The sequence below is a fragment of the Myiozetetes cayanensis genome, unplaced genomic scaffold, assembly GCF_022539395.1.
Source record: "Myiozetetes cayanensis isolate MyiCay16 unplaced genomic scaffold, myiCay2020 scf33, whole genome shotgun sequence".
In the NCBI taxonomy this organism is placed as follows: Eukaryota; Metazoa; Chordata; class Aves; order Passeriformes; family Tyrannidae; genus Myiozetetes; species Myiozetetes cayanensis.
The window spans coordinates 4,016,855-4,039,205 of NW_026087555.1; the positions used below are offsets into that span (position 1 = coordinate 4,016,855).

The 22,351-nt window shown below is 40.8% G+C and overlaps 1 protein-coding gene across 3 annotated transcripts in view; it reads right to left on the reverse strand.

Moving 5' to 3' along the window:
- ARHGAP24 (Rho GTPase activating protein 24) overlaps positions 1–22,351 on the reverse strand; it is a 198,741-nt gene that overhangs the window by 33,365 nt on the left and 143,025 nt on the right. For 2 of the 3 annotated variants that reach the window (XM_050327392.1, XM_050327391.1), the window contains one exon: positions 1,502–1,624. In XM_050327392.1, coding sequence (XP_050183349.1) covers positions 1,502–1,624 — 123 coding nt within the window. Of the gene's footprint in view, positions 1–1,501; positions 1,625–3,356; positions 3,981–22,351 lie in introns of those variants that run through there. The other variant, XM_050327390.1, reaches the window with a different exon arrangement.

The following is a 22,351-nucleotide window of genomic DNA, read 5'->3' on the forward strand; positions in this document are numbered from 1 at the left end:
TCTCTAAAGTCCCCAAATGTATTGTTGCCACAGTAGCTTATGCTGTTACTGCACTGGAACAGGAGAATATTGAGGAGCTCAACAAGAGGCCAGCTTTGCAAAGAGAAAGCTGTCCATGGGTAACCTTTGTGCTAATTAAAAAAGCAGATTTCTTACCTAGTCTAATTACAGAAGATTGGGGTCCTCTCACCTTCCCTCTCCCAAACCAACTCAATTGCCCTGTAGCAGATCACACCTTTTAAGACAAACCTTTCACTTTGTCAGTTTTGGGGTTTGTTTGGTTTGGCTGGATTGTTTTTTAAGCATCCTATTATAAGACCTACATGCCCTACAGAGCCAGATCCCAGTCAGATGACTACTTCACACCACCTCTCCAGGGCACATTTTCCCAGGAGGAGACAAAGAAAAGGCAGTCATGTTTCAGAGATGCCAGGCAGGCCCTACCTGACCAAGTCCCTCAGAACAGCCCACCAGCTAGGCTGAAGTCCTCTCCTAAAAACTGTAACCCGAATAAAGCGCAAAGAAGATGGGCAGCTTATAAGAAAAGTTTTCTTTAAAATGGTAGTTCCCTTCAGTCTCCCCCTCCTCCCTCCTGTGGTCTACCTAGCAGTTGAGAAAAAGACATTTGCAGTCAGCAATCACAATTTTCAGTGCTAACTGCAGTTGTCAGTCATGAAACAGCACAGACAATCCCGCCTTCCTGATTTCTCCAGCAACCTGCAGACAAGACCAATTGTTTGATGCAATCCTGGGTGCTCTTTCACAGTAGGAAAATATTTCTGTCTCTAGACTTAAAAGATTTGAGAGCTCCAGACTGATTAACGTACATTTTGTGCAAGTGTACCAATGACATTTATATCGTAGTAACAGAGACACACTATTACCAGAATAATAATGAGAGAAATTATTATAATGATTTGCAGCCCATTCAACATAAGAGAGCTTTCTAAATAGGCAACTAGACTTCCGACAATAAATTTTCATCCAGTACTATTAAAATTATTGGGCATGTCAATCAAAATCCTATACTGCTAGTGCTAGTATTCTGAGGCATAGCTTTATATACTACTACTACTGGTCTTAGCTGTCACTGGCAGGAGAATCACTGACAACTTCTCATAACAGGCATTTATGAAACACATGGATGTTCTTGCAGCTGGTGACCAAAGGAATTACCCTGCCTCTCCCTGCAGGAAAGCCGATTTCACAGAAGACCAATCTTCCGTAAAAACTTCTCCTCACACTATCATGTGCTATCCTCATCAAGGGAAGTGCTTCCAGACAGTTTAAAGCCTTTTAATTGAGTCCTCTGCATGGAAACATGCCCAACATACTTGCTTTGCAAATGAAAACAAAAGGGTTTATTTACTCCACTTTTCTGGAAAAATCTAGACCATTCTCCTCCTCACTTCAAAACTCTGTCTGTGACTGAGAGACAACAGAAGAACCCTTATATGTCTTTGCGCATCCGGGAGCCCTGCATGTTCCCTCACTGACTCACCTCCTCCAAATGGTGCCCATATAACCCTGCGGATGGATTTCACCCAATCCTCCATGTCATTCTGCGTGCTCGCCATAAGGAGGTACGTCTCATGATTAGCTGTCATCCGCTCTCGGTCTCCTCCTGCAAGAGAAGATAAATGCACTTAGAAACCCTTTTGTTTTCCTGCACAGCCAAGCTCCTGCCAGTCTGGCTGCTGGAAGAACCAACGCTGGCTCCACAGCAAGCAGACATGGATACTCTGCAGTGGAGTGTTTATTGTCAGACGTGGCATGAAAAGAAGGTCCTGTAAGTACATTCCCCATCAGACAGTGAGAAGCTGTCATGCTTCCAAAAGGAAATGAGAGGATAAATGTCATCAGTAAACAAAAACAGCCCCATGCTGTTCCAAGAACCACAGGGGCCCACACTAATCTGTAACTTGATACATGCACTGGAAATTTTGCAGCAGTTACTGTACCACGGTGGAGAGAATAAATGCAGAGACAGATAAGGGTGCTTTGAACAAGTGGGGATGACTCCACTCTTATTTTCAGGAACACAATGTGTCACATTCATAGCAATAACATTTGATACACCCAAGTGCTGCTGTGACTCTCTAAGAAGGCAGCCGACACTTGCAGCTGACACGGTACAATCCGCTGCCTTGGACAGGTCTGAGGATTAGTTTAAAAGGGAACACACTGCCTTATTATCCTTTATTTAAAAGATGGGCCCACACTAAGAAGGTCAAAACCAGCACTTGGTTTGCCACAGCTCCAGGTTTTCAGACTTGTATCCTGCTTCACTTCCATTCTCATGGGTACTGTGTTGGTGCAAGAACACATGCAGATTCAAACCACCTTTCCAGGCAGAAGGGCAAACCCTTTCAGAAGGAGAGTGGCATTTTGAAGCCCTTTCACTGAGACAAGGGCAGGCACATGTACTTCACACACAAATGCAGTGCACCTAGAAATCCTGTGAGCCTTGTGTTCATCTCTTTCCAGCTTCTTATATTTCCATTCTTTATCCTAGTCATATCTAAAGTAAACATCTCTGTTCACTACATCAGGAATACTGCTCCTGCAAGGTCTTCTGAAGAGTGCCCTGCTTAGTTCTGGATACAGAAAACAGCCAGGTTTCTAAAGAGAAATTTCTCAAGGGCTGGAAAATCCAATCACATGACCTCCTGGCAAAACCGTTGGGAATGAACCGAGTCCTACAGTCCATGCTTTACAGAATTAGGGCACACAACTCTAAAAGGGATTTAACTGAAAAGTTAACCTTTAAACTTTTAAGTTTAAACCTGATAGATGCAAACCCCAGATTTTCCTTGATACAGGTAGATTGTACAGAAGAATTATTATTAAGGTTTACATCATTATTCAAAACTTAAATTTGATCTTGGAATTAAAGAGAGACTCTTTTTCCACAGTCAAAGTACAGCCATTCCATACAGTACATTCCTCAAAATTACATCCAAACAAGTAATGACCAATAAATTTTAGACTATACCACAATTTAAAAGTCTAAAGAACACTGTGTTTTTTTTTCTAAGACATAGTAGGGATGAACCTATTTTCAGTGTCAATACTAAAGAAATATCAAGATGAGTTAAAACTGCTGGTTTGTTGTGGGTTTGTTTTTCGTTTTTTGGTTTTTTGGTTTGTTTTGTTTTAATTATTTCAGTAGCTAGCACAAGCACGGTACAAAACATGGATCTTACTTCTACTTTATGCTCCATCCTTTTTACCTTTCAAGAAGTGGAGGACACAGGTATGGGGACAGGGAAGCATTAGCATCCCAAAGAGCAGCACTCCTCATCAACCCTGCCCACAACAAAACAAGAGTCTGGAAATTCACTCCTCATTTCTACCTTTTACACAGCCATCTTGACCAGAAGGAGGATGGATCTCTCATTCAAGCACACAGAGGAGACATGTCATTATCAATAGATTACTTAAATTGGTCTACTTTACGTATCACCCAGGGGTTTTATCCTGAAAAAGCAAAAAAAGTAAAATCATAAAATCTTAGTACCTTGTCACAGCTATTAAATATAATAGTAATAAATATAGTATAGAGGAAAAACTGTGTGTCACAGTTGAGTCCTTTTTGTGGCTGATAAATACTGGAAAAAATATTTATGATATTATACTGTAGCTTCTTTTCATTTTAATGAAAAATGACACCTGTGAGGTGTCATACAAAAAAGAAAACCAAAATATGCATACACCTAATATGTATCAGATCCAGGAATAAAAAAAAAGTGGTGACGTGATTCTCCTATTAAAGAGACAAGAAAAAAGATGACATGTGATGGTCCTCCTCTCACGTGTCTCTCAGATCACTCCATATTCTTTTAATAGCCCGCACATTTACATTCAGCAGATTATGTAGCATTTACTCAGCAGATTAAGTAATATTTACTGAGTTATCACGTTATGACAAATTGCAGGGTGTTCTCCACATAGACTGGATTAATCCCAGAAGTCTGGCTAGTTCGTTTATAGTGTGAATTCCAGAGCAGTAATTTAAACTAACTCAGGTAAACACCCACTCAGCCAATATACAATCAATCTGTGTTTAATTTTGCAGAGAAGGAAAGCATAATGTGTGGTTACACCGCGTTGTTATAAGAAAGCAAAGCTTTCCAGCAGAAGGAGCTTCATCATTTTATAGCAATTCTAGATCTGTCTACTTTGTAATTCAATTCCTTTCTTTCAAAACATAATATTAAATCTTGAAGGGTTCTCCTACTTGTGTATTAAATGTAGTTATTACTCATTAACTAGAGCCTCAATAGAAGATTTTTGGGGATACAAGAGCACTTGGATGTGTGTTTTACTGCAAGTGTTAATTTTTAGTGGAACTACATTTTACATACAAAATTACCAAGATGGGGGACAGACAAGAAGAAATGACCATGATTTGGGAAAGAGTCATCTCAGATAAGAAATACAAGAAAACCAAAACTAGAAGGACCTCTCTGAATCTTCAGTAGGTCTGTGGACACTTCTGAAAGACACTGTTTAGCATCTCAATTCCTTTTTTTTTTTCCCTTTTAATACTATTGTTATGATTATAATGAAGCATGAGTAGATCACAATCTCCAAAAATCAGACATCTATTCATACCATGGATATCACCATTAAGTACATCAACTTAAAAATGTTGCTTAAATTTCCTTTCCTGCATTCACAGTTCAAGAAATGTCTTAAGCTTGTGTGTTGTGGCCTGCTTGTGAACGGCCAGCTCAAGGGGCTGGAATATGAATTCCACTTTTTTTTCCTCATCTTTTCTCCTTCGTTATTTTAGGGGTGTCACAGGACCAGAAGAGAGCAGAACCCAAGCCACCTGACCAAAGAAGTTGACTCTGGTATGTTCAAGATGAAAAGCTGCCGTTTACAGAACTGATGTGTACATCCTGTTTCCTCCAGCCTCTGGTAACGGCCAAAAGTAATTGGATCTACACTGTTTGGCAGTCTCAAAACTACAACATACCATCACACACTGTTATTCCTGCAGCCTTGACCAACCCCCAATCTGTTTTGTTGGCAGCATCAGAAATGCACTCCTATTTATTGAAGAACAGCACTGTACCATGATGAACCTTCCACTGTGAACACGTCAGATTTCTCCTCCTGCCCCTTTGGCACCAGCAATGACCTAGAGGTGCCCAGTGTTCTATCCTGTCCTCGCCTGCTTGGGGGAGCTCAGTGACCCACAGGCTGATGCTGCCACCAAGCCAGTGCCCCTCCAGTACCAGCGAGGCCAACAATTTTAAGAACTCTTGACAGCATCTGGAAATAATAATAAAAAAAAGAAAAAAACCACAATAAAATACGGAGAGGCCAATTCCTGCTGGGACCCACTCTGCAGGGGAAAAGAGAGGGCACAGCTCGCTCATGCAGCACCACACCACACACTGGGAAAGGCACAAAAGGCAGAGACTGCATTTAAGGGAGATTGTTTCCTGAAGTACCAGTCTCGACAGCTCTCGACAGCTTTTTATCGCCCATCAATTAAATAAGAATGCACAGACATTTTGGCATTCAGCTGGGCAGGGAATGATGATGGGGAGTCGAGTCGTGAAAGGTGTTCTTATTTTGAAGACTCTTCCTGTCTCACCCAACACCTTTCCTTTATCTGGAGGAACCCAAGCTAAACTCAGAATGAAATATTGCCTTGTCCGTTTAAAAGCATCTTGGATCTCTTGCAAACAGTAGTTCCAGCATTCTTGAGAATGGAATGCAAAATGATTAAATTCATACCAACTGTTTAAAAGAGAATTTTCTCCCAGGAGCAACAACAAAAACTAGGATTAATCTGATCTTTCTGAGCTGAGAATGTCACAGCCAACCTCACAAGAATATTCACATTCCCACAAAAACAAACAAACAAAAACCAACCAACCAAACAAACAAAAACCCATAAAGAAAAACAAACAAAAAAGAATTGGGGAGCAATTTCAAAGTGAAACAGTTCCCTACTCCATTGTGCAGTTCTCTTAGCCACAGCTTCTGTCTTAGCCGCAGTTTCTGAAACCCTCTCAGCTTGGGAACTGAAAGAATACGAAAGGCAGACTGACCTTACAATACAACCAACTGGGTTTTTTTTAGAAACATCTTCCTGTTTGGATGCTTCACATTTGTTTACTCAAGAAAATGCTTAATAGTAAAATTTTAGCCTCCTGATATTTCAGATGAATACACTAAATGCACCTCCATATGGTATCCAAACAGAAACTCCTGGCTACCCATCACCTCATAAAAAATCACGCCATATACTTACAAAAAAACTTAGGCGCTGATATTCATTAATTTCTTAAAATCTTGCCTTTGCGGTCCTTTGTTTACTTTCTACTCCACCTTGTTTTCACAGGTTTTTTTTTTTTTAAGCCTGTATTTTTAATAGCTCTGGCTGTGACATGATCTGAAATTCTCTTCCAGCTACTGTTCATCAACATATTTCCGCAGCACATGTGCAGTGAACAACACTGCCCTCTTCTCCCACAGCTGTGTCAACCTGAAGCCTCACAGATGCATCAGCCTTTAAGGTAGAAGAGTTGCTCTTTATACAAACAATACTCTATACAATATGAGCCCCTGGTGGTCTAGTGGTAAAGGCGCGGCGCTATCACCGCCGAGACCCGGGTTCGATTCCCGGTCAGGGCCACTCCCGGGCAGGTGGGGCTCGTTAGCCCTTAAAGGCAACCCATCTACGTCCTAAGGACCTCACTGCCACTGTCCAAGCTCGCTTGGCCCCGGCAGATGAACCTTAGGATTAAAGGGTGGGCTCAGTTCTGCGCACACTGTGTCTCACCTAAAAATCCAATGCGCAGGCTGGAAGGTGTAAAGACCTTCCCCGGATCTTCGCTCGCGAAGACTGGCCATTATTATATTACTCTATACAAATTGTTTGCAACTCAGAAACATGCTCATCTGTGCTTTGCACAAATCTTCCAAGCGCAGCCCAATGTAGAAGTGCCATCTTCATGTGCAGTGAAGTAGGCATGCTATTCTCTGTTGAGGTGTATGATAAGACTATGCAAGTTCTCGTTCCAGATCAGGACTCCAGTTAGTATTTCTTATCAAGTAAAACACCAATAATTGTGGCAGAATCCATGGCACTTCCATTACACTTTGGGTTCTTAAATTTTCCACCGTTTCTGCAAATGAACTGTGCACTAAGTGAGATATTTAACCTATTTCTCTGGCAAAATCCACCTGAATTTCCTTTCATTTTACAGCATTTGTATTCAGATTTTTTAATAGGAAGCAGAAAGCATTTCTGCAAGCTGTAAAGCATATCAGAATAATAGAGAACAAGATGAACAACCTTATTCTTTTTTTCCTAATGAAACTCTTTGTTGAAGAACAAAACAGAAATTATGATTACCCAACCCTGACAGTAACATAACACTAACCACTTGTGCTTTAAGCACAGAAGTCTGACTTGACATACAGATGAGCTATTAAAAGACAATTCAAAAACCACATAACCAAAACCAGCAACTACGGAATCCATCTTCCCCAAGTGAGATAAGGAACTCTATCATAGCTGTTAAACTTATTATCAGCCCAACCTTAATGAAACATAAGAACTCTTCTGCTGGGTACTGCCTGTGCCCATGAACCCTGTGCACCCTGAGTCTGATGAAAACCATGCATAGGTGTCTTTCAAGGATGATTTGGGTTCCTGCACTGGGCTGATTGATATGGGACAATTTGCCCTTCTAACTACCCTCAAACTGTTAGATGAGTTTAAACACTGAAGTGTTTTTAGTTCATTCCAGCTGGGCCAGTGGAAAAACCTAACTGCAAAAAGCTTGCTCAGAGAACAGGTTGAAATTTACAAAGTCAAATGAAGGAGCTGCTCTGGACTGCAGCTGTATTTTAATGAGATTTAAATGTCTTATTGGCTTTGGGATTCATTGAGAAATCTTTCTTCATAGCAAGTGAGAATCTGCGTTGAAGGCTTAGCAACTGCTGCATCTCACATGGCCAATTTAAAGATTAGAAAGAGACAAAGCTACTTGAAACCTGCCCGTGTTTTTGAACTGCGCATACTGCAGATGTGCTGGTGGAGAGAAGGTGAGGGACAATGAATTTTTGCATATCAGCTGGGGACTTCTGATGATGCAACATGGAGCTTGCAGACAAGAGATGTGAGACAAGAGGTGTCAGAGATATATCAATAATGAGAAAAAGAGATGTGAATTCAAATCATTTTTTCAGAGCACTTCCATCTTTTCAGGCATGTCTCTTTCTTCCCTCCCAGTTCTGCTGCCCTTCCTTTATTCCTAGTTTTAACTTCTGCTTCAAACAGATGAGTTTTCAACCTCATCCTTAGCCACAGAAACATGGTATCTATTTTGTAGAGTCTGTTCATCCTACCCTTTCCTGTCACTAAGATGTTGTACCAGCACAGTTCACTTGTCTCTTGCAGTGGAATTTCAGGTGGGCTTTTTGTTGTTTATTTTTGTTTGGAAGATGTGAAAATATAAATAAACAAAAAAACCCAGAGATTGGCCATAAGAAATCCACTCCTCTATGTCTTTCATAACTACAATTTGAGACATAGAAAATATTGATCCAAGTATAGAAAAAAACATTGCATGCCACACCCATCTATATACATGTACAGTGCTATTACACTGCCCTATTTTCAAAACTTCAACTATAAAGAACTTTCCCCTGAAATTATGAGTCCAAGAAAGTAAAAATCAAGCAGAGTCTTGCCTAATGCCATAAACTATTAAAAACATACTGTGTTTTTTTTAGTTAAAACTTGTACCACACAAATGATACCAAATTATCAAAGGCTTGTTTCCTGGGAACAGAGACAAGACAGATTGGCTTTCTTAACTACAGCTTGGTTCCTTACAGACAACAGAACTCATTTGTGACCTCCTAAAACAACATAAAGAGAAGAACAGGAGTTTTTTCAATGACCTATGAAGAAAGGAGTCTGAGGATCACATAAGGTCACACGTTAGTGGTAGCGCAAGAATTAGTGCATGACTTTACTGTTACCTGTTGTAACTAATTTAGTCTAAGAGAAAAGCATAAATACAAATTATTATAGCAAATATATTTTCTCTGTCATACATGACACACCTTAAAGATAAATTACTGTCATTTGAGAGTAAGAACCTTCTCTGAAGTGTCTCAAATTAGACACCAAAATGACCATGTTACTTGAAATTTGGCTCATCTCCCAAGTTGATTTTAGAGAAAGTCTCTGCAAATGTAGATCCATCTCTACTTCTGGGGAGAGAAGGGAAAAATCTCCATGCCGTTGCTGGTGTAGACACAGTCAGCCACGTAGAAAGATGTTGTAGAAGAATTTGACTGTGAGGACTCCATTTTGGCAAAAAGCAAGATCCTGGAGCTACTGATGCTGGAGAAATGGCTGCCCTGTGCTACTAAATGTTTTCTTTGCTTTTCAGCCTCATCATGAATTGCACTGAAGTGCAAACACTCAACTTCAAATGGATTTTTTTGAAAGGTCACTTCCACAACACACATTTGTATGGCATTTGATCTAGCAGGAATTTAAAACTTCTGATGATTTTAAGAAAGGAAGGATCAATACCTGAATGGAAGTCCTCTAGTGGAATACCCAGGTGACTGGGAGGACTTACCTATATATACTGGCATGTGAACTTTAGGCTGCAAAGTCAGCATGCGAAGATGTGAGACCAAGGTTGTTGTCAGAGATTAACAAGAACAACATTCAAAGCACAAGCTCACTTAAGCTCTCAGCATCTACTCATTAATCTCTCCGTTCCTCATGAATGTGGAATATCCTGAGCCTTCAGCAGGTACAAATTGAGATGCATTTTTATTAGTCTAAACATGCTCTTGTGAGCACAACACAAGGTAGGGAATTAACTCAGTACAAAACAGCTACATTCATGTGGTATTTCTTTAGGGAGGCCAGCCAAAAAGAACTTTGATCAGGAGGTAACTATCCAGTACCCTGGGACAGTGAATTATGGCTAAGCCATAACTTCAGACAGTCTTTGAAATTCTGTCTCATACAGTGTCCTATGGCCACTGCTGACAAGCACAGTGATCTGCCAAACACAGAAAATTTTGTATGCCTTCTAATTTTACATACAATTATTTTGTAAACAGAAAAGATAATGTGTTTCCAACAGCTTCCAAGAAAAGCAGTTTCCCTTCTCCATCACAAACTGATCATATTCCTCCTGACTTCTGGACATAGTGCTTTCCAGTCTGCATTGGGTTAGACCCAAACATAGAAATATTTCATTTCTCCAGAGAGCAGTCAGTTAATTTAGCTCACATCTGACTTTAAATCTGATCACAGATAAAAATAATACCTCTTTGTGGCACACCAAAACCAAAAGGATGCAAATATCCTAAATGAGCAAGTACATGTTATGCTTTCACATAATTTCATTGTAACATTTAATAATGCAAAGTCATGTTTTAGCAGTTTAGTAACTAAATCAAGAATAAGTTATTCAATAAAACATGGGCCAAGAGACATATGCAGAAGACAATTCCCTCATACAGTTTTAAGTCTCAGCATAAGACAATATTGCTTATCTAAAGTAGCAGGAAATTGTAGTCATCAGTTCAGGACATTTGCTCCACAGCTCATCTAAAATCAACCATCTCCAGGAACACTGCACCTCTTAGCACTATTTTGGGATATCAGTGCAATATTAACTCAAACAAAAATGTGCCACTTAAGGAGTTATCAGCTCAACTCTCCAGTCCTTTGGACATTTCAGCCTCTGAACTGTCTAATTCAAATACAGTTTTCATGTGGAAGGAGCCACCAAACACCAGTTATCTGAAAAGCACAAACAGAGCTTAGTGTTCTGTACATCCAAATACCCTGCAACAGAGTAGAAAAAACAGAAACCTCATTTCAGCTTTGTTTTGTTGTATTTATGACACAGAAAGATAGTATGATAATATGGTCTGCATTTCCCTTCTCATTCATGAGCACAGAATGACCCCAGAGTGAATTTACTTCTAATCTTTGGTGGGCCTTTACCTTCACCTTGACAGCTGGAGGCTATATATCACAGGATGTCTTTTTCCCACAGAGATCACTTAGGTCTCATTTCTGGCAGCGTATGCTAACATAAATTGCTTGCAAGGAGAAACACAGTATATTTTGAAGTACTGCTGTTTAAAGGACATATATGGGATGAAATGTTAACTTGGTTCACCATACAGAAAAAATGTAAAATGTGTAATATTCATACATTTTCACAGCTCAACTTTGTACAAAGGGAAGATGTGTCTACTTGCCATTTGTTTGAAACACTGGAGGAGGACTGCTGATGAAGTGAGACTCCTGCCAGCCATAACCTGTCTCTGACAGGTGAGGATCACCCTTCCTTCCCTTTATCCTTAGACTTATTTCTTATTATTAGAAGAATTCCAAAGAAACCCTGACACATAACAAAGTCAAAAACTGTCTGGGAATAGCAGGCACAGAAGCAGCATGCACAACATGGGAAATGCTCTTTGTGGGTCCACTTCTTCTTAGGAGAAATACCAACAATTTGTCAGTCCCAATATTTAAATAACATCTGTGGGCTGATGCCATTGGTATGAATGAGGAAATGAAGACATCAATGCCCAGATACAAGCAAGTGGGCAAGAGGGGAATAATATTACATGTAACTCCAATAGTAACTGTTCAGTTTAAAGGAAATTTGTTTATTGTTTCTTACATCTTCTCACTCACAAGTATACCACTGGGCTGGTCAGAGAGAACCCATGAAAGATCTGAGGCCAGTCCCAGGCTTAAGTGGTTTCAGGGCTGTTGTGAACCAATGGAGCTTCAACTCATACCATAGTTTTGCCCCCAAATCCTCATTCCATCTGAGAACAATTCCCAGATGTGCTCCTAAAATACACTTTAAGGAAGGAGATGATAGTTAAATCTAACTAGTCCACTCCTTTTATGGCAAGAAGGAACTGCCAGAGTGTGATTCATCTGAGCTACTGTTCCAGCCAGCTCTAGGGTGATTCACACTGCAGAGATACCACTTCTCTTCTGAGTGTCATGCAGACACACTTGAATTGGCTGTCTTTGACAGTTTATGGGCATTGCATGTGAGTCTGTGTGTGTACAGAGAAGCTTTAAGGGTCCATTTCTAATGCAAATGTTTGCACCTTGTTCCCTGGGCTGCTCTGGACTGCATGACAGCTGTCAGACACGCATAGGTGAGGACTTAGAGAAGTATTAGCATTTCTTACATGGCTGCTGATTGCAAATATATTCCTGAAGTATCTACAAACCATTAACTTATTAAGAAGTATCAGTAAATCTACAAAGTAAATGAACTGCAACGAAGCAGAAAAAGTTATTCAAGACACTTGCTTTTTCTACTAGGAAAGGAAGAAAAACTTCATATAGAAAAGTCATGGCAGTGCATGATAAACCTGAGAGGCAGTCAGCTGGCATTACTGATTTTGGCACAGGATTACTGGTAAATTTCTGTACATCAGTGAAGGATTCAAAATCTGATAATGGGAAAGGCAACAAAAATGCATCCATGACACGCTGGACAACATCAAAGCCATGCACTCAGCAGACATAGCTAATTGTGAAGAGAAAGCATCTGTCCTTCAGGTAATCACCGACCCTCTCAAGAAACACAAAGCCTGAACTAGGAAAAAGCTTAGGATAAGGACCTAATGATGACATACAAAACAGGAGACAGGAATTTAACTGCCATCAGTTCCTTCGAAAAATTTACTGCTCATAACCAACGTGTGCACATGTCCTTAAAACATGCAGTATATATGGCAAAGATATTTTTATAAGAACAGGAACAAAAAAATTGCAATACAGAAGTCAATAAAAGATAAACATTTACCAGTAAGATTAGTAAATGCAAGATTCATCAACTACTCAAAACACAGAGACATCTGTAGGATCCCATATCAAGTTGTACATGGTAGTCGTCAAACCCTGATAAATTTTTTGGAAAGGTGACTCTGGTATCTTAGAAAGAGTCTCAGTGGCACAGCTTGAACTGGCAAGTATCAGAAAGTTTTTGAGAGAACCAGCTCTTGTAAGGTTTCCCCAATTAGGTCTTTTGATAGGGACATAAATTCTGATGCTTATCCAAGCTGAACTGCTGAGTCCCTCTGAAGCATGCTGAGGCACTTAACATGGGAAGAGAAGGAGGTTGCCCTCAAGAGCAGGCTGTTTTCAAGTTACACATACTGGGTAGGGACAGAGATGCACTCCCAAGAGCTGAGCATAAATCCCAGGTAAGCCTGACACAGCACTTTAAATTACTTCTTCAAGTACTTTATGGTATAGCCAACATCTGCCAGACAAAGAGAAGTTCCCCATATTACTGAAAGTAGAGTCATTTTTCCCAGGTGCCCAAGAACCACCTCAAATTTTACTAGATGTTGTGGTCAGACACAAACGTGATTAGTTCCTAGTTTGAAATCATGTCCTCCCTTGAAGTTTTCTCTCCAAAATCATAGAATCATAGAATCAACCAGATTGGAAAAGACCTCCAAAATCATCAAGTCCAACCCTTGATCCAACACCGCCCTGGTTACCAGACCATGGCACTAAGTGCCACATCCATTCTCATCTCAAAAACCTCCAGGGACAGTGAATCCACCACCTCCCTGGGCAGCCCATCCCAATGTTTGGTTACTCTCTGTGTAAATAATTTCTTCTAATAATCCAACCTAACCTCTGTAAGACCGTCCACCCTATGTCCTACTGCTAATTTCCTGGGAGAAGAGACCAACTCCCACCTGGGTACATGGTGAATGAAATGTGCTTTGGCTCCGGCTTATGCACTCACACAGAACTAAATTCTAAGTTTGCTGCCTTGCCCAAGGCCAAGAACAATAGCAGCCTTAGAACAGTCTGTGGGAATGGCTGCAGTTTGGGGGTCCCCCTGCTCCTACATGGAGATCAAGTGCAACCAGTTCACATCAAACCCTTCTCTGGCCAGTGCCAGGAGATGCAGAAGTGCTTTTCTGTGTACCAGTTTTCAAAATGAAAACTGAAAAGTGCAAAGGAAAATACTTGAAAGATGATGCTTAGATGAGACCCAACCATGTGTTGCCCTTGCAGTGCAATTTTCATCTCCTTTCAAAGAATTAATCTTCAAAACATCGCTCTGATCCTTTGCAAGCATACTTCCCCTGTCACTTTGCAAACCATCAAGAAAATAAATTGGATACAAACTCACTTTGAATGTTCAAGTATTTAAGCAAATTCCCTGGAACCGTGTTCTCTGTATTCCGTTCTGTAATTATTCTACTGTAAAAACACTTACTGATCACAAGGTTAACAGGAACACATTTCCCATAACACATGCTACATTCTGAAGTTATAAGCACAAATGTTCACAAATCACACAGTAATTTCTATTCCATAATAAAATCTTACAGAAAGAAAAAGTCAAGTTGACTGTAGCTACTTGTAGGGAAAGAGACTGAAACTTACTACAACTAAATTTTTGCAGATCAACAGATGGTCAAATCCATGTTATCTCACCAGGTTCCTTATTTATTAAATGTAACATCAGCTGATGCCAAACATTTCAAATTACTCTGTAACTACATAGCACTGAAATGGAGAGACTAATGCTTGGCAGCTCAGTAGCTGGGGATTTTTTTGAGCAGAAAAGATTTGTTCAAAATGAATGCCATGAGAAATGTGCTAAAAGACCAAAGGATATCCTGGTAAAAAGACAAGAAGCCACATTACTCCACCCAGAGCTGCTACAGCACCCACCTATGGAGAAAGAAGTGATCTGATGATGAGAGAAAGCAACTCAAACCAGGCTAAAAATCCCCACCTGGGATGCAGGGTCCAAAATACAAGAACCAGGCTGTAATGAGAATTGTACTGGCTGTGGCCAAGTAAAATCTCACCTGGGCACACCTATGTGACACTTTGGGTACAAGACTTAAGAAAAAAGTCATTCACATATTCATGCTACTCAGTCTCTGAGAAGTGCTGCACTGACCTGCTGTAATGTGAAGTTTCTGCCTGAGTCTGTAGTGCCAGGACAGTGTGTTTTCTGTCACAATTTCTCCCTCTTTACAGTTGCTGACTAGACTCACTTTTCATGCAGAATCACTCCAGAGAAATCAGGTTTTAGTCCTTGGATAGACTTCTGAGTGGGGAAATGCACCTTTCGATATTCAGATTTATCTGTTCTATAAGTGATGTGCACAGAGTAAATAAACTTAATTTACATAAAAGAACATGATGATTTCTCCTCTAATGAAGGATTAATTATCAGTGCCATGAAAGACATCTGGCAGCAGTAATCCATGAGCCTTCCTTCTTAGGGGCCTGGACTACTTACAGAAATAACTTCTGTTCCAGCTGACAGTACACTGAAAGATCAACAAATGGATTAACACAGTCCCAAAGGCTCACAGACTTAGCCCTGTGCCCCAGTGACCAGGCTGGTCCTTCTCTCCAATAGTCAATTACTGCAGTGGTTACACTGTGTATGCCTGCATTGCCGTGTAAATTTTCCAATAATCGGGCACAGGAGAGAGGAGAAAAAACTGCTTTCTATAGTCACAGAGCTCTTCGCTACTGATTTACTCAGGAATCTCGGAGAAGTCGTGCCATTTTCCTGACCTTCAGATACTCTATTAGTAAAATAGGCAAAAATGCTTGTGCCTTACTCTGCTTATTATTCTGACATGAAACACTGTTTAAAATGCCAATAAAATAATTATAAATGAGATGACATCCCATGAAAGAGAAAATGAAAATAGAAGCAGGATCTGAGGGGACAGTGTAAGTTAATTCAAAACGATAGTGGAAATATAATGATACAATTAAAGTGGTAAACAAATCTAGAGTAATGAATCAATTTATTAAACTAAATGTCACAATGCATTCTTACCATGTAGGCATAATTCTCAGAAGAATGCCTCAAATAACTCTGAAGAATTCAAACATACCAAGATTGCAATTCAAAAAACTAATAGCAAAGTCTACCACTTAGGACTGCTAATAAGATTTCTGCAGTGTAATAGCTTTTCTCCCTAAAATAGATTCTGCTTATCCATGTAACTAAGCTTACAGATCTCTGCTCTTGACCTTCTAGGGCAACTTCCATGACTGTACTAAAATACACACCACGCTCCTAGGTCTGGAACACAGAATTGTTGCCACAGAGGTTGGATCACTGACAGGTTATTTCTTTCAGTATCTGCTTCTCAGCAAGACTCACGTATCATGTCCAACATCTCAGCTCCAGTATGCAGTGATAAAATGAAGGTGTTTGTTTACACATGTGTGAGTGGATAGGAACGGAATCCTGTGTCTGGGGGGAAATCCTAACACACCCACGTAGGCATCAAAACTTGAGGCTTCCAAAGCAAAGATTCCCATTAATAAGAAAAAGTCTCCTTCTGTATGGTGCTCTTGAAGCATAAGTCCTCATTAAAAAATTAAAATCTTAGCTAAAATGGGGAATCATGTTTCCATGTTTAGAAAAGATTTTTAGCTACAACATAAAATATTTATTTGAATCCGAACAATCTGATGGAGAAGATGCATTTTCAAGGGCTTTTTTTTCCCCTTTGATGGTGCAACTACAAGGCACCCTGACACACAGCATAGAAGAATGGTGAGCTTGGGGCTCTCCCTTGGAACTACCGGTCCCTACTTCAGCACAGTTTGGCGGTCTCAGCTTTCATATAGCTATAGCACATGGCTCTGTTCTTGTCTGCAGTCCTCTACTGCAAGCAAAGGGCTGATTCAGTTTACAGCATGAAGAGTCCTAAGACTCTGCCAAGGAATGCCAGATAATGAGAAAATAAATGGACAGGTGCTCAACTTGTTTTAATTCAGCATTTACATACAGGTGATAGGAGCTGCAGATAAATTTTTCATGAAATACTAGCTTGCTACAGTTCATTTTGCAAATAGTTTAAAAAAAGACACACAAATTAAGACTTACTTCAATAAGAAGCTAAGACAACAGATAGATCTCATAAAACAATGTTAATTTGTGGCAGATAAACATAATCAAACCCTTATTTCACCTCCCATTTAACGCCTTATTTTCTCCCTACTTTTTCTGTTCCTTCAGTGTCCCACGCCATATAGCCCTGATCTTTCATTCCTGTTTTTCTTTTATTCATCATCCTGCCTTGTTTTACTTCTCAGTAGTAGGTCCACACACCCACAGTGATGAGCTGTGAAATACAGTGGTGGACTTCCTGAAATCTGTCTGGGAAAATGAACAGCTAGTCGGAACACTGTTTTCTCATAAATGCCTCTATTTGTGTATCCACTCAAGATTGCCAGGACTGAGACCCATCGGTGCCAGATCAAAAATGACCATAAGCCATGACATTCTTACATGAGTCATTACATTCAGCCACTGCTGCTTCCTTGGGAATATCCTTGGACAATGTTTGCTCAAGCAACAAGAAAGTATTTCCCACCCTTGTGAAGGTGGAACATGCAAAAATTAAGAGAAAGGAAAAGCTAAATCCACATGACACAGACAAATGACAAATGAAGGTTTCAGGAATCGTCTGAGAGAGATGCAGGAACAAATCTTCAGGCAAGAGGGAAAGTGGTGCCAGCAGGGACAGTATCAGATAGCAAAGAACAGCTCTCACCTCTGCCAGAGGCAGAGAAGGTTCACCCCGAGCGACCTGCCCACCTGGCATCCCAGACTCTGGTGTGCAGATAGTTTGTACATGAAGGGCAGACCAAACAAAACCCAATACATTTAAGAATGGTACTGATTTCAGATGATTTGCAATCTTGTGTGTTTTATCCCTAAATAAGCATAACTTTGTGCTTAGAAACTCCATACAAGGTCTAGCCACTTTTTTTTTTCTTTCCAAATGTGATTAATTCTCCTGATCTCAGAGGTCCGAAGAATAAATTGCAAGGCTATTACCTGTGTAGAGAGACCACAAAAAGCTGTGTTTGTGCTAAGACAGGACCTCAGGAGTGACCTCTGGGATCAAGTTTCAGCTCCACGGAGGAGTTACTGGACAAGGACACTCATACTGGAAAAGCCAAAGGAGAGGAGGGTGACATTAGTACTTTGATGCTTTCTATCTAGGCTCCAGACACTTAAAGCACCTGGGATTCTCAATCTAGCAAACTTGTCCTTCAGGATGACTATGGATCAGCCCTCCAGATACATATACAGTTAATATATTCTTTTGGTAATTAGTACTGGTATGTGCCAAGAGAGCCCTTTTACTGCTGACCACACCACTGTACAGGCCAGAGATATGTGTCACCTGTGCTAGTTCAGCAATGGAACAGACTCCCTGTTGTCACTTGCCAAGGTCCCTAGTTGAACTTTCTCTGTACAAAAGATGGGCTGCTCCAACTGCTTCCCATCACCATCACAACATGTGGCTTACCACAACCTCAGACCATCACCAGAAGCTTAGCACACCCTGCAAACCTCCTCACCTTGGCCCTTGCTCTTGTTCAATGTAGCTGCGTACTTCTCACAGAGACTGTGGCTATTTTACAAGTAGTATCAGGGAAATGCTGCTCAAAATGCACTATTTACTGTATGCTCCCTGCAGCTCAGGTCATAAGCAACCTTCCAGACAGCGCCACAGCTTTTTGCTCCCATATCCATAGAATTAACCTACAGTGTCTTATAAAGCCCGTGTTTTTTGCAAGCTGGCCTCTCTGTCTCCCATCCCTGCAAGGGACAAAGGAAGCTTATCATCAAAAGAAGACAGACACGGATATCAGCAGCCTACCAAATCTGCTTGAAGCCATGCAAACAACAGCTCTGACCTTGGAAGCAGTCAAAACAAAATTACATTTTATCTCCAGCATAGGTATCTGATTAGCTGGAAAGACATTTAACACAAAGAAAAAGAAGTACCTTCACTGCACACAGGAAAATCTTGCCTGAATACAAAAAAATCAATCCAATTGTAAATTCACAGGAGTAAATTCGTAACAGTTAATTCATGAAAGAAGGTGGCTCGGTCCGGTCCTCAAAATCAGATGTTTGGATGCTATCCCCATCACTAGGGTCACTTGCCATTCCAGTCTTAGAATACAGTATCCTTATGTATAAATTAATTTTAAAGGTATTGTTAGCCTTGACAGTTATTCTTTGGATGAGAATTAGAAAGGATGAAATAGATGAAGGTATTTCTCCAGGGCTAAAGGTTTCTGATGAGTGCATGAAGGTGTGGGAGCCGCAGTGGAAGCTAAAGGGGGTGGACACTGATTCCAGTACTGGACTAGTAATATGCAATTCCATTAGAGAAGAGGTAGGCTGAGAGACTACACTTGGGATAAACTGCTAATCCTATCCAACACACAGGGTTAGAAAAGAAACTGGCAGGTTTGTGTCATTTGCATCACAAACTGTATTGGTCAAACATTTTTCTGTGTTATGAGGGTGAGGTGAAGCAGCAGTTCAGCTGAGTGAAATGAAGAACTTCATTTTGGGGTTAAGATGTAGGTCTGGGAAGTGAAATGTAGCTGTCATCTAAAAATATCTTTGCAGTTTTGTTTGTGTGTGCATTTGGGGTTTTTTAAAGGAATTAAACACTATCCACAGAAGTCATCCAAATGCCTGCAGTAGCAGGTATAAGCTATAGTAGAAAAGGAGCAAATTGAAAGACACTGTGGGATTTGCAGCAGCCAACCATTTAAATAAGTAAATCCACTTTGAAGACAAACCACAGTGAAATCATTCCCAGGCTGCATTGGGGAAGGGAGGAAGAACACTCAAGTTCTGAAAGAAAACCTTGCATTTTCTCACCTGGGCAAGTGTAGAGAGGCTTTATTTAAAAACAAGCAAACAAATTAGCCAACCGTGTTTCCTATACCCCAGCCCACTTCATCTGTCTTTAGTTCCTGAGATGTTAATGTAAGGGTAAAGGAGCTGCTGATCCTGACCATGGACTCCATAAACCAAGTAACATTCAGAAAGTCATTTCTGGCAGAGACACCAAAGAAATTGCCAAATCTTACAGCCAGGTTTTGGAAACAAGTCATTTACTTGTTCATTTGCAAAGGCCAGGATCTGGGAGCTGCACTGCACAAGAAAGTTATCTAAGACTCATGAAAACACAGGAAATTAGATTAATAAAATTTCAGATGAAAATATATCTGGAAGTAATAATAAATAGCAAGTATATCACCATCCTGTACACCAGGTGGTGACATTTGAGTATGTCTACACAAGACATCTGCTGTCCTTTCTGTACCCTGCACGTACACACTGCTGTAGGCAAGACAGTTTTCCCCAGTGGCACAACCAGAAGTTCAGAGCACTGGAAAAACAACCAGGCTGCTATATAGCTTTGCAACACACAGTGATGGTGAGACCTTTATCTACTGTTGCACACAATTTCAGGTCTTTTTCTATCCCGTGATCTGAAAGTGGTCAAAGATAATCAGAGATACTTAATGAAAAGGTCTCTGAATACTTCAGGGTTTGTGATGACTTAGACTGTAAGGAGCTACTTCAAGTCCTGATCAAAGTAGGCTCCACAACTGGTCTGTGAGGTTAAGAGACTTAAAAACAAGCAGAATTTAGCCTTGTCAAGTAAGCGTAGACTTTTCACTGGCCTACCACAATAACAGAAATTTACTGACACACCAGTTTTCAAGGCACATATGATGGTTACTTATATGAAAAAAGCTGCCTTCTGAATGAATTGCATGTAGTCATGTAGCTATTCTCAACCTAAACCCTCTGCTGAAAATACTGTAAACACACCATACACAGTCTGTACTTGGAAGTGAAAAATCAAGTATTTTATTCATAAAAATAGAAACGCAACGTCTCAAACTCAAGAGAAATCCAAAGTAAACCCAGAACATAACTTCTCCATCAGAGAAATGAATGCAATTACAGAGTCATAAAAATAATTGCAAATCATCCAAAGAACCGACTCAGCAGTTCTATCTCCCTGCGCCTGCTGAACAGTTAACAGCGGAGGCATTTCAAACTCAGTTGCTCAGTGGGAACCTCCATTCCATTTCTAGCTCCAGGATCCAGTTTCAACAGGAAAGTTGGCGCTACTGAACTAACAGTGGCCATGCCCTCTGTGCCTCCTGTCTCCTCCCTGGCTGGTGGAGTGCAGCAGGTACACAACAGGAGGGAATGCCACTTATCAGGAGCAACATTAACTTCTATGAGAACAAAAGCCTCAGGTATGTGCCACAAGAAGATAAGCATCTGGCTCCTTATGCACCGGGAATAAATGGCATTTAGACCCCAGTGCTTCCTGAAGGACAGACTTGAGGACTCCAGCAGGCTGTACCTGCGGAGCAGCAGTGGACTGAGACTTGTTCCTTTGCCCTTAATCAGACCTAGGTCCTTGCACTCCCCTTAAAAACACAACCCTGAGTGAAACACAGCAGTGGGAGGACTCAGGAGGCACCTGAGGTTTTCAAAATCACCAAACGTGTGAGATGTGGCAGCACCATCCACAGACTCAAATGCAAAGAAAGGGCAGGTCCCAAGTAATGCTGGCATGTGAAGTCTGTGAACAGGATGATGGACACAAGGAACCTGTCTGGGATGAGAACCACTGAGCTGTGTGAAATGCCACACGCTGGGGTTATTTCAAGGAGGAAAAAAACCCAACCAACCAACCAACCAAAACCAAACCAAACCAAACCAAAACTAAAAAACAACGAAAGAGACATACACACACCCAAACCTACCCACAACCCCAAGAACCAGAGACTGCAGTGATGCTGCACTACAGTGGGAGGAACTGGGGATGGAAATCCCAAAGCATTATAAAGAAACAATACTGACCACCAGTGGGGCGCAGACCTCACCACTGCAAGATGGTCAGTGGCTGCAGTGACCCTGTAACCCACTCTTCTCACAGCTCTGCCCACAAAGGCTGCCCAGGGTACTCCTCTCCAATTAAAGACTTGCCAAGAGTTTGTCCCAGCTGCTCAAAAAGGTGCTGGGGATTAATCTGCTCCTGAACAAACAAATTCCCCCTCTGTAACAAGCTCCCATGGTAGACTGCATCAGCTGACCGAAGTCAGAGGCAAGACAAACAGTTTTCAGGACATTCATTAAGAGCAATAAGCATAAATTCATTATGTGTTTTACCAACTCTGGGAAGGTAACAGTATTTTCCCTCATGTAAATCAGTCTATAGTAAATTAAGTCCCTAATTTCACTACAGGGATTTGTATTAGCTTCCAGCAGCCTTGACTTTAAGCTGCTTTATTTCACCTCAGACATCACTGTTTCATTGATTACAACATATAAATAGAAACGTGTTTCTGGATCAGGACTACTTCCATATCACAGAGGATGACTGATTTATCACGGCACTACACAAGCAACCAGCCAATTCTAACCCCAACATA